At 39.7% G+C, this 13,485-nt stretch overlaps 1 protein-coding gene across 1 annotated transcript; it reads left to right on the top strand.

Annotated features, from left to right (window-relative positions):
* Positions 1-226: 226 nt before the first annotated feature.
* Positions 227-6,111, top strand: CG31345 (uncharacterized protein). The gene is made up of 5 exons (NM_169480.2): positions 227-368; positions 3,335-3,483; positions 5,187-5,306; positions 5,479-5,536; positions 5,597-6,111. The coding sequence occupies exons 2-5, from the start codon at positions 3,335-3,337 to the stop codon at positions 5,909-5,911; spliced, it is 642 nt and encodes a 213-aa protein (NP_731744.1). The 5' UTR covers positions 227-368; the 3' UTR covers positions 5,912-6,111.
* Positions 6,112-13,485: the final 7,374 nt, after the last annotated feature.

Here is a 13,485-nt window from a genome sequence, read left to right as displayed (position 1 = left end):
CATGAAATATTGGGAGTACATTTGTCCGTATTTGCAGGTATCATAAATCAAGTAGATAGCCTAATAGTTTGATTAGATAAAAATGAATAAGCTTCGCCTTTCTTTCTGTGCTTTTTGTCGGTTGGGTAAGGACGCCGCTTATGGCGATGGTATGTGGGTGTGGGGTCGGAAACTATCCACAGTTGCAACGGGTGAGTGGTTGTCCCGGTGGTGGTGGCTTTTCCTCATTCGTTGCGAACGCTCCGCACACGCGACACGTGCGTGGAAAACTCCGTATTGCTGCGACATTGTGTATTGTGAAAAGTTGAAACTGTTGAAACTGGAATAAAATAATAATAGACACTGAGTGTCAGCAGCTGCCGGGAAAGGTAAAAAGTGTGGCAAAGAAATAATCGACATGTCTGTTAATTATGGTGAAAGTTTTCCCATGCACATGTCGCTCCTTTTGCTGTGGTAGCTATTCTTTTTCCTTCATATATATCTTTTATATTTTTTTGGAGCGACAGCTGGCGTTGTCAGTAGCCGATACTTTGCTTGTTAGCGAAACAGGAGGCATGTCAAGGCATCTCTATATTCCGGAGATACGCAACAGTTTCAGAATCTGGCGTTTCGTGTCATAAAGACACGCACAAATCATTCTTAAACTCAGCCTCAGGTCCTGGCTCGTCCTGATGGCTTTTAACGTTGTCCTTGCTTCCTTTTGCTTAACTCGCAATTTATGGTTAATCGATGTTGTCTTTGAACGTGACCTATTTGCTTTATTTGCCGTAAGTTTTCTGCCGTTGTCCTGCGAGTCTCCTGTATTCCATATCCTGTATCCAGTGTGTGTCGCCATTATTCCCGTCGCACTCAGAGCCCTGCTGACGTGTTAAATTGTCTTTTTGTTTACCCTTACCCTCAATAAAGCCATAATTTATTTTTCATGTTCTATCGCAGTTCGTTAGCATCTCTTCCTTTTCGCTTTCCATTTTTTTTTCTCCTCGTTAGATGGCATTTCACTTTTTGCATACGTGGCGTATGCGCTATATTATATTAGGGAAAAAGAGCTCGGCGAAATCGATACTACGGACGACCTTGACTTCCGGCAAGGATGCTGCAGTTTGCCATTGAAGGTGCATTGTTGCCCGGCAACATTTGTTGCCAAGACCCGTGCAGCACCCTTTAAGAAAGCTTTACAGTCTTACAATCATTAAAAATCGATCTGCTATACTTGGGTATTATCAATTTTTAGCTATATTCTTAAGAGTTAATTATGTATTACTTAAAACTGCTATTACTTACATCATCGTAAGTCGTTGGCAAGGTGGTGAATTTGTGTTAATTTCAATATCTACTTTTTATATTAATCAAGACATTTTAAAATTCAGGACATTTGAAATTTACATTACATTCTGTCCGTGTTTAAATATGGAATCAAATACATTTTAATTCTTATCCAGGATTTGTTCCTTTTTGATTTTCAGTTCATCGCTACACTTTAGAGTCCTTATTTTTTTCCAGTGCCCTGTGACCGAATGGCGTGTGCCATCTAAGGACACTAAAGGGCCACCTGGGGCTGCTAATTAGGACCCTGTTCATTACTCACGCCGCATTTGTCGTGACTGTCTAACTGACTATCTAACGGGGTCATCGGGAATGGCTCTCCCAGTGGCTGTATAATTATACTACATAAATATAAAAAGTTGGTATAAAAGCTTTGCATGGTTGTTTACTCAGCCTGGCATGACAGCCATTCAAATCACATCAATCGATGTAATTTCCCTCCTTGTCGGCCTTTTTTCCAGTAAGGGTTTCAAGGTTTCACAGAAATGCCGTAATTTTGTTACCTTCTGAATCACGAAATCAATGTTATTGATTTGGAAGGCATATATTTGGCTCTTCAGGGTCTGTTTACCTCATTTCTGGCAAAAACTGATCAATGAGTCAACATCAAATCAAATCCTAAATAATGAATAATAATTATTTTAAGCATGTCCTGGCTAAGAGAAACCTTTTCCTTTAATAAGCCAATCAAATCTATTTAATTCCCCGTATATTTACAATCCAATGACCCTGTCTTCGTCGCGCGTACATTGGTAGTATATACATTTGTTGAATGGAACTATTATTATTGCGAATTGACGCATAAAATATTGAGGTGAGTGCACACACTTACCCTCGTCCACCAAATTGAGTGCTAATCAAACTAGTTGGACCTCGAGTCTGCACGGTTCATTGAGCCAAGTGCCACCCGGTGGGAAGCGAGACCCACCCTTTGCTATCTATCTACACTGGGAGAAACTTATTTAGATTGAAAAGCTTGCAGCATATCTAAAAGTTAATTATTAATAAAAAATCATACAAATGTTCTTATTCAGTTATGATTTGCTTATATTTTAAAAATTTAATATGCAGCAAGCTTAATAATTAGGACATTAATATTTTTCATTCCATGAAACATATAAGGTAAACTCTTGTATGAGACCTAAATAAATGCTTTAAGGCAATTTTTCATGTAATCCTCAGTGCATAAGTCTTTGAATGTGGCAAAAGTATTTGTAACAGAAATTTACCTAAAGTGATTCCTTCATTGGCCTGAAAACTGGTCTTAATTTTACAAAGTTGTGTTTGACTTCGATTAATATTTAAGATACTGAATGGCTGGCAAGCCTTTCGATGCCATTGAACCGTGAAGTGTGTGCGCCATAAGTGACTGACAAGTTATATTTGGACAAATTTATTTAAAATGTAAATCATCTAGATAAATTACAAGCCGCTTTCGGTCTCTTAGAGAAAACGTACGACGAATGGCATACCACCTTCTGGTGTAATTAGGCGCCTTTGAGCCAAAGTAAATCAATTCCGGGTGTAATAGCTCTCGGCTATAGCTGTCGCAGCTTGGCAACCATGGCCTATCCAATTTTCCGGCCAGAAAAATATTTGCTGAGCTGACAATTATTGTAGCGGCGTAAACACAGAAATTAAATATCAAACAAATTCTTGTAAATCGCCCGCAGGCAATTGACAGCTTATAAGGAAGCTTAGACACAACAAAGGAAACTCAAATGTTAATTAACTACACACAGATATAAAGAAGGAATGAATAACGTTATTCCTACTAATATACAAATCTTACAAGCAGTATTTAATCATTTAATATTGCTTGGCTTCTTGTAAACAAATATATTTTTGTGCGTGCTTGGAACTAAGATAATGTAAATAAAGATTTAATTTATCCTTAAAAATTTAATATACTATCTTTCTCACTCTCTTTGATTCTACTTCAAAGATCATCAAAGGGTGCGCTTCGTTACCACTATAGATTTATTTGAATGTGTGTGTTTATTTTTTGCAGATGCATCGCGAAAACGCCTACAGCAAGGAGGCCGAGCTGAAGAATCTGGCCAAACGCGAGTTGGCCAACGGGTTGGACAAGGATCCAATTTACAAATTGCGCCTGCAGTGCTTCAGTCGCGGTGCCACCGGCATCTTGGGCCTGTCCAGGTAAGCTGGCTATAACGACTAACCCCTTACCACCGATTGCCGCCTCTTCAATGAACTAACTTGGCAAAGAATCAGGAGCTTAGGCTTAGGTGAGGCTGACTGTTTGCATAATGGTGCTCCAGTTGTGTGTGTTTCAGATACAGCAGGCTTCATACGGAGGATTGTTTGCTATTTGTTTCTTATCTGCATACACTTTCGGTAAACGAAGCGGTAATTCTCTTAAAACTGTATGGAGTTGATCAAATATTTAATTAGCTTTGTCATTAGTATCAAAGTGGGACTATTTCTCGCTAAGGGAGTAATATGTATTCATTATATACTTCATTGAAACGCCTTTGTTTTTAAATACAATTTTGTTATTTGCTAGAATTGGTTAGGTATAAATTTATAAATCGTGAATATTCGCCACTTTTGGATTCCTAAAGTGTGCAAGGTTTATCAAACTTTTTTGGCAACATGCAAAATACGAAATGTGGAGATGTGCAAGAGATGTGAGCAGAATTCCCCCATTATTCGCCTGAGATGCAGATGAGCCTCTTGTGTAGCGTTGCATCCCCGAGGGGCAGTATTAAAATGATGAAATCGTTGAGGGTCCCACAAGTGACGGAATAGAGAACATATAGCCAGAAAAAGGGCAGGTGAAGATGGTCGGAGCTGGGTAGGAAATATGGCAAATGAAACTGAAACTTTGCCGGCTTTTTCTGCTACCGCTGCTCCTGATGATGATGTTAAGTTTGGGCTCAGCTAGGCGCATGTAAATACGAGCATACCGAGAGTTCGAGTGCATGTTGAACTAACATTCTCGAAAGCGCTTTCAAGTGTGTGCAGGCCGGGCAGGAAAAAAGGGAAAAATAGAAAAAACTATAACTATGAAGCTCGCTGGAAGACTGAGGAGTAGGATGCCGAAGGGGGAGTGGCAAAAATCGCTGACTGAATGCAAACAAACATAATTGGATTTCTGTAGTTGCTGTCGAGCAAAGCCGCACTTAAAGAAATTAAAGAGCCTGGAATCCCACAATCAAATTAAATGAATTTATTTATTGAACTGATTTCAACACATTAAAAATTAGATTTAAATAAGTGCACTAAAGATGTAAAACAATATTTTTTTTCGTATAGAAACTACTTTTTCTTCCAGTTCAGCGACCTGCCACGCCCTCTTTCCACAATCCCCACAGTGTTTGACTCAGCCCACTGTTAGTTTTTATTTCAATTTGAGCTGAGAGCAGAGTAGAGCTAAACCGCGTCCACCTGTACCGCCCACCGCCCAAAATCTCCAGCCCCACCTGTTTTTCCCGCCCGGCTGTCTGCTAACAATTTCCCGTTTTGAATATATAGACATTTTGTACAAAATCCTCGCATCTGCAACATATGTACGGTATGTGCATTTGTTTGTTTGTTGGCTTGTCGGTCGGATGGTGGCTGTGCCTATTGGCCTCGTCCTCGTGAGCGCGCATTTTCATTTGTATTTATGCAATTTGTTTGTTTGCCAGCCGGAAAATTCAATGCATCGAATGCATAGCTGAATGAGCTCCCACTCCCGATCCCACTGGCGCCCACTCTTCTGAGTATCTATCAATGGCATATTCTTATCCGGCTGGCTTTGTCCCGTGGCAATAATAGGAATATATTTTCATTTTGCCATTCATATTGCGAATTATTTTTGTGCGCCTCTCGTTTCTGACTTCGTTTTATATTTCCAGATCATTCCGGGTGATGGACGACGATGGCAGCAAATCTCTCAGTCCCGAGGAGTTCAAAAAAGGAGTCACGGATATCGGCCTGGACCTGACTGATTCCGAAATCGATGAAATGTTCTCCAGGTTGGTAATTATCAACTTAAAAGCAAAATGGAGACTTGAGCTCTTATTCAATTAGTAGTTGAACGAAAAAAGTTTTTAAATAACTCTTGAAACATAAAAATCATCATAATTCATTGTAAAAATACAAAAAATAAAATATGATATTAAATACAATTTTTAATTTATTTCCCAGATTCGACACAGATGGAAGTGGCAATATTAATATGACAGAATTCCTAGTAAAGCTGCGTGTAAATAAAATGTTTATTTAATGCAAAACAATGTTTTTATGAGAATATCTTTGTTTTCAGCCTCCTATGAATAATTCGCGTATCAGTATCATCGAAAAGGCCTTCGATAAGATGGATGCCAATGGCGATGGCCAAATTACTGTCACCGATTTGAAGAATGTATATTCGGTGCGCGATCATCCGAAATACTTAAGTGGCGAGATGACGGAAAACCAGATATTCACGCAGTTCCTGAAAAACTTCGAGGTGGGTGCTCCAAATCCGGATGGCATCGTAACCAGGGAGGAATTTATCAACTACTATGCCACGATCAGCGCCTCGATCGATAACGACGCTTATTTTGATCTTATGATGAGACAAGCCTACAAACTCTAGATTGTGTTCCACTTAGAGATTTAATATCTAACGTCCATTTGCCGTCTATTAAGCTTTATATGTTGATTGAATTGCGCACATGTAATAACAACTAAAAGCCAAGCCAATTGTTTTAATTACATATACTAGTAATGTTGATATCTAATTCTTGTTGTAACATTTGAAAGTCAATAAAGGAAAACGAAAATATTTTCGAAAATATTCAGCAATGGCGATTCGTAATAGTTGATTTGTGCTTTAAACCGCTTTAACTAACCTAATCTTTGGCTTTATTCACCGATTTGCGAAATGACAACGCAAATCAGTCGAGCCGTAAACATTCCAATACCCAAACCCTTTTCGTTGCTCCAGTCGCGTGTAGTTTTGGCCAAATAATGCGCTATAATAATTTATTAAATTAAAGCCGCGTGCTAATTAGCATAAAACTAATTAGATTACTTGTACATGCGAAGCCACAAAGCACGGCGTAACACTCGCTGAACGAGCGCAGAGTTGGGTTTAGAATACAGTTTTGGTGCTCGGGCGGCATACGCGGCGTATGCGCAATCGTTAGCTATGTGTTTTTGTCGCTTTTAATAAAAGCCAGTTTGGCAAAAAGTCAGGCCAGCCAACTCAGACAGAACAAATAAGCCTGATTAGCTCGTGTTTGTATGGGTGGGCGGCTGTTACTGGGTTTATACGGTTCTAATGTTGCCAAAGCTGACACAAATGCTTTATTCGAATTTTATTCGAATCCGCCTAGATGTAATAGACGGAATTTTGGCATCTTTAGTATGAAACATTACAAAAAAAAAAAGGTTTTGAAATCTGGAATAAGAGAGATCATGACCTAAATTACTTGGAACTTTTATGTATACATTTGAAAACCCATCTTGGAGATGAACTCTAACCACAACGAAAAAACGTGTGCGACTTCTGAGCCCGCTCAAGTGCTTAATTAGAGGCTTATTAGAGCGCTGACGACGGCAATTGGCAAACTCTAATTACATTCATTTCGCATCGATGATAAGAATACCACATCTGATTATAAGCCCGGTAAACAAGGCTTAATATCCAGTGATATTGATAACAGCTCGGCAAACGTATAGGCCTGATTATGCAGCCAAGTTTTTGTATGCCATGTAGACAATGTTAAAAGTTTGCCCAAGTAATTAAATCACTTCGATCTTTGCTAATTACAAGCCAAGAACATACATTTAGCAGCTCGGCTAGCGTGTGCGCGTGTCTCCTTGAATCTGTGGGTGTAGATGTGTGCCAGCGAGTGTGTGTATCTGTGTGCCTGTCTATCGACGTGTGAGTGGGAATCTGTGTGTGCAGCTTGTTAGACAAAGCCCAGCATCACCGACATCCTCATCAGGCCAAAAGGGCCAACAGCGGCAACAACAACAATGTTGACAAGTTACCTGCCAAATTAATGCAAACATGAAACGTGCGGCAACGGGAATATTAATTAACTAACTACCTGGAACACTCACACTAATGCCCGCAGATACACACGCGAAATTTTCGAGTAAACACTTCTTGTTTTAAATTAATTTGGGAATATCAAACATACCCTAAGTGAAATGTACAAAAAATAAACAATAAATACTTGTTTGGTTTTTTTTATATTTAATGTAATGCATTGCACTTTGTTATATATTTAAAATTTTTCGTAGTGCAGCTACATGCTTCCAGATCTGTCGGCCTCTGGCCTCCGTGTGTGCCTCGTGTTGGCAGTTGGCACTTGGCATTGTCAGATTTGAAGGCGCATACCTGGCTACATAGCCGGTTTTGCTAACTAACTTGAACCCTTCCCCCGCGTCCAAAATAATTCCAACCACTGCCAAGTGGCGTATGATTAATGAACGTTTCATTAGCGCGACTCGCATTACATGCACGGTTCGACCGGCCAAGGAGCAAAAGGAAGTATTTGCATTTCAGCAGGTTGCCGAACGTGATCACAATATTATCTCTTCATCAGCGGCCAGTCCGGTTCTCCAGAAAAATGTGGAAAAATGCAAAGAGCTTTTTGCACGTAGAGAGTAGGAATTTCGAAAGGGATGGATATTTTTAAAGTTCTGGTTAATTTAAAATTAATTTAATGCTTAATAAGTCTACTAAGAGTTTCAAACGAATAAAATACATTCTACTTAAGATGGGAAAAATTGTGTGGCGTTTAAAAAATAACGTCCAGTTTATTAATTAATAACAAATTTGTTTTAAATATTGTTCTTACTGAAATATCGGTGCTACTATAATATTCCTTATTCAATAATACCGTGGTGCCAGGCACTCATCTCAGCCACATTTTAAGGCATCTCTACTTTCCTGTAGTTGGCCATGCTCAACTCCTTTTTGCAGGCAGCTCATGTAGTTGTTTTTCCTCGGCTACATGTCGTTGGGTGGATCGCAGGGTGGAAAATGAAGCTGGCGTTAACGAGTTACAATGATTTTCGTGCTAATTAAAATGTTTTTTGCAATCAGTTTACCGCATTAGCATTTCGTTTAGCAGCCGAGCAAGCACCTGCAACATAAATTACGTATACGCAGCGTTGTCGGCAATGCCAGTGAAACGAAATCGTTGGCCAAAAAGTCTGTTTACGTCGTCTAATGAACTCCCATATTTGCCAGCATAGTTTTGGTCTCTTCTGTCACCTGTCTTCCCATCTTGGTCTCCATTTCCCTGCTCATCCGCATTTTATGGAGTAGCCTAATTAGATGTTTTAGACGTTTTGGCAGCTACGGATGACTGGGATTGAACTCGTTAGTGGTTTTCAATTACATGTTTCCTGCCATTTTTCAACGGAATAGATAGGCCCTCGTTATTTTGCACAAAAGATTAAAGCACTGCAGATAGTTTTTTGTGTTATTGGAGATTTGAAAATATCAAATATTTTTAAAAAGGTATATAGTATAAATAATATATTTTTTTCTAAGTATTGTAAAGGTGGCAATGCTGCATTTTGAAATATAGTTAATCATTAAAACTGTTACAACGTTAAATAACGCGTATTTCAGAAATGGTTCGAACTGCAGTAATATTGTTCTCTCAGTGCATTCAACAAATATGCACATACCACTCGTTTAATATCAAAATCCAACTTGACTAAACTGCTGCCACTTATGGCCCAATCTAAGAGATGCTATACTCTCGAAAAATGGCTTACTCGATGCTCGGGGCACATGCCGTAACACGTGTTGCAAAGTTTTTAGCCAATTCGGATAAAGTTATATTTGGCCAACAATAAGCAAATGCGAGAAATGCTCTCAAGCATTTTCAGACGTCCTAATGCGAGGCATTTTATTGCTGGCACATATACACGCTCACATGCGATTTTGCAACTCGCATGCTGGACACGTGTAAAAGTTCGGTTTTAAACACTTGCTAACAAAATGTTTTCGATTTTTGAAGCGTTGCTCGCTTTTGTTTTATGAATCTCAGCTTCTCGGTCATGTGTGGCCCACAAAACGCACAGCACAGAAATCCCCAGAGCTGGGAAAAACTTTTAGTTTCGGATCGCCCACGTTTACTGTCAATAAAACTTTGCCGGAGCAGGCAAAATGAAAGCAAAGCAAAAATACCTTTAAAGAAATATTACGTTCACTGGGTGCGGGAAAACAGGATAGATTATGTTAGAGAAAACGGAATGGTGCGCCGTGTCTTATAAAACATGCAAATGCAATGAAATTACATGTTACGTATACGCCCCTTGGTGCAGCCGGAAAAAGTACGAAGAGAAACAGCAACAGCAACGGCAGAAAAAGCAAACTTCATACGCCAAAGGATTATGCAAAATTATGCTTAAAAAAAGGGAATCATGGAGTTAAGGGAGTGCAATGGGAAAGGCAAAATCCACGCACATTAAATTAAAGTGCTTTCAATAAAGTCGAATCGTGACTTTGGCCCTAATGACGAGGACAAAGGACAAGCCTGCAAATCTCTCTTAGTGCTTGACAAATTGACTTGCAAATCTCTTTTTATTTTTTTATCCCTTATTATTATTATATCTTTGATTCGGTGCAAGTATTTCATAATTTTCGATGGGCGTAGCCGTAGCGGATGCCGCACTAAAAGCGCACTCAGCTCAAAGACAACCAGCGGAAATAGTTGGAAAAGCTGGCTGGCTAAAAAGTATGTGCGACTGATACACTTAAAGTTTATGGGAACAACAAAAAACAATTACAATTGAAATATTTGAATGAATATCCACCAAAATCATTGGCCAACAAAATATTGTTAAATTATACTACTAATAACATTAAACTAAGTTTACAAAAGAAATGTGCTCGGTAACCTCTCCATTTCTAGCAGTGTGCGGAGTCCTGCGAGTACGTGCCATGGGCCAAACAAAACACGCGACCCAGACGAGTCATAAGCAGCTGAAAGGAGGATTTGGATGGGGATGAGCAAGGGCTTGAGCCGTTTTGGTGGCCGACAATGACCCGAGACCGTACGATTTGGAAGGAGGCAGGGGACAAGGGCCAAAAATGAAAGCCGCAGCCAGACGACCGCCATTTATAGCGAATGGATTCGGATTTTTCGGATTTGCGCACAAGATAATGTGCAGCACTATCCTTTCTGCCGCCCATCCCTTATCCCCCGCAACTTCCCTCCTTTTGAGCCCGATCCTTGGTTGCATGTGAGAGGGCTAAGCAGCAGCTCGAATGCAACGGAAATAGTTTTGTGTGAGATTTATTGCCACTCTGGAGAGTCATAAAACGGAAATTGTACACAAAATCCTTTCGGATGCTCGTTTAAGTTGCCAGCTGACCCACCTCCCCCCTCTTTTCTAAGCGTGTATGGGTGAGCATTTTTATGTGTTGTGTCATTTTTGTTTACTCTGCTCTGCTGTTAGCTTGTCCAAATGTTTATGTAAGTCATCGCTTCGTTTATTCGATGCCATCCCATTTTGAAATTATATTTTTGCCCATTTTGTGGAAGCGCTTCTGATTTTCTGCTAGCTAAAAACTCTTTGCCCTGCAATTGCAGTTTATTTATTTTATTTACCACCCTTTGAGTGGGTCAAATGCATTGTCCACTTGGATTCTTCCCTCCAACTCCTCGGCCATAAATTTGCCCGGCTTTCGCAGAGACACAGATTAAAATGCCCACTTTGCTGAATTGGTTTAGAAGTAAAAAGGGAAAATCTGGAAAGCCCTTTGTTGAGCACAATATGGAAAAGTGCATTAAACTTTTAATAAGGAATTATTTCCATGGAGCTTAGTACTTCATTAGGGAACAGAATAGTCGACAGACAGTTATTAATAAAGGCATTACTGGGGAATAGTTCAGAAGCAGTGATGATATTTAAATAAATTACGCTTTATAATACAATAGATTAAACGTTTTATAAAGCTATAGGCTAAGATTGTCAACATACATACAGCCGATGTTCCTATAGCTATATAGCTATAGTTTAGTTTTGTAAGCTTCTGTATATCTTATATGAGAATACTAGAACTAGATTGTGGACGAAATAACTGTTTCTATAACTCTTTCCGTTGCTGTAATAAAACATGAATAAACCGAATTGGATGGGAATTGTAGATGCGATTGGTTTTTGAGTATCCTCTTTTGGCATTCATTTGAATTTTGCTAGCGATGCAAAAGTTAAAATTCTTAGTTTCATTCATTTCAATTCCAAATCAGTTTCACCTACCCCTTCCATTCTCCCGATCTCAAACGGTTTCGAGTAATTTGGCTGAAAACCAAAATCCGAGCCACCCAATCTCCGACTCCCGAGTTTCTAGAACCTTGTCTGGCAGTCGCTGGCTTTTTGATGACAACCCAAAGATATCGCTGGAAAAGTGGCTGGCCAAGTTACGCAGTGAAAACGGTTTTCTATGTCCACCGAGGCCATTACCATATATCTAACGGTGAACTTATAGAGCAAACCTATTTACCCCTCAGCTGCTGCATCTACTCCTCCTCCTCCTCATCGCTGGGCTCTTTTGTCATCTTGCGTAAACAGCAGAATTTTCTCGGATAAAAGCGGGCGATTTTGGGGGGATCAGGCGGCATGATGCCACCGTCTGGGCTAGAGACCCATTTGGGTGCTAACATGATTTTGCACCAGGAGTCTCTAGTCTCGAGTCTGGGCCTGGTCATTTCCATTTCCGTGGTTGACAACATTTTTGGCAAACGATTTTCTGCTTATTTGCCGCAAAGCAAAACCAATCGAAAGATGGCTAGTGATGGTAGAAAATATTGGTCTCTCAATGAATTTACCTTATAAATTAATATAGTTTTTTAATACATTGCTATGATGGGTAGAATAATCTTATTAAATGATAAGCCGCAGTTTGTTTACTATATTTCAGCTTGTTTTACCTCAGGTTATCCCCAGAATAGTAATAACAAGTTTATTCCGTCTTCGGATGCTTTTACCTGTCTGTTTAACCTATCTTCTTGGCCATCTCTAACCAAATTCATTTATCTCCCTTTAATAGAGTTGGCCAGACCCGGCTGCTTAGCATCGCTAAGACAGAAGACCAAAGACCAGACCGAGGACTGAAACCGTGGAACGTTGAGCTGGCACTGCAGACAGCACGGCAGGATAATCATTTTTTCATAAAGTCATTATTGTTGTGGTTGCAGTTGGAGCCGTATTCGACCGCACCTCTTATCCTGCTTATCTGCTCCCCTGGCAACTATTGTTCTCAAGTGTTTGTCGTTTGTGCGACTGTGGCAAGAGGAATGAAATTATGTTGCCGATGGCCAAGGCAGCCGCAGAAAACAATTTCCATTTAGTACATTTTCCTGCAAGTAAACACGTTCCTGTCGCCTTTCCAACTGCTGCGAAAATAAGGAATATTTAATTGAATTTAACATGTCGGAAAGGATACAAAAAAAATCGTACTTTGATTGCTCGTCTTATTATTTTTTATAATTTTATTAGCAATTTAACTTGAATACAGTTTCTTAGATCTATTTCATTAATTTCATTAATTAACTTCAAGGATATTGTAGAGCTTTAATATTAATTTATAATTATTTCCAGGGTATCATGCTGCTGAATTTATTTACTTCTTATTTGTTTGCCATCATTTTCGAGTGCGCTGCGGCACTTTGCGTTTGGCTTTCCACTTAGCATTTCGCTATTTTGCACTGAGGGAACTGGCGACAGCCCCAAAGTAAATGAGTGAAAATTGATGGGGACTGGGTGTGGGAAATTTTTCCAGAGTAAAATGGCCATTAGGGGCTTTGGCTTTGCTTTCTTTTCCAATTCAGACGTCGCTCTGTCAATTAACCGCGACCAGAAGGCTTAGCCCTCTATATCTTCAAGGCTTAGCCTACGAAATTAATTGATCGAGCCTCTCCGGCTGAGTAACCATATCACATTTCAGGCAATTAGGCAGGCGCTTAAACTCGCACTCCTCCTGAAACTAAATATTCATTTTGAGTCATTTGCCGCAGTCAAATTCTAATAGGGTCAACTGCAATAATATCATTAGGAAAATTAAACACGGTCCACGGCAAATCGAAGGGGGGTGAGGGCTGCCACTGTAGGTTTGTAAATGAAAACTGAAGAGGGGAAGCATGGAGGCCGAAAAGTTTTAGCCGTCGAGCAACGACACCCAGACAAGTCGAG

The sequence above is a fragment of the Drosophila melanogaster genome, chromosome 3R (genome assembly GCF_000001215.4).
Source record: "Drosophila melanogaster chromosome 3R".
In the NCBI taxonomy this organism is placed as follows: domain Eukaryota; kingdom Metazoa; phylum Arthropoda; class Insecta; order Diptera; family Drosophilidae; genus Drosophila; species Drosophila melanogaster.
The sequence above is the reverse complement of the archived record's forward strand: the minus strand, read 5'-3'. Positions and strand labels throughout refer to the sequence as shown.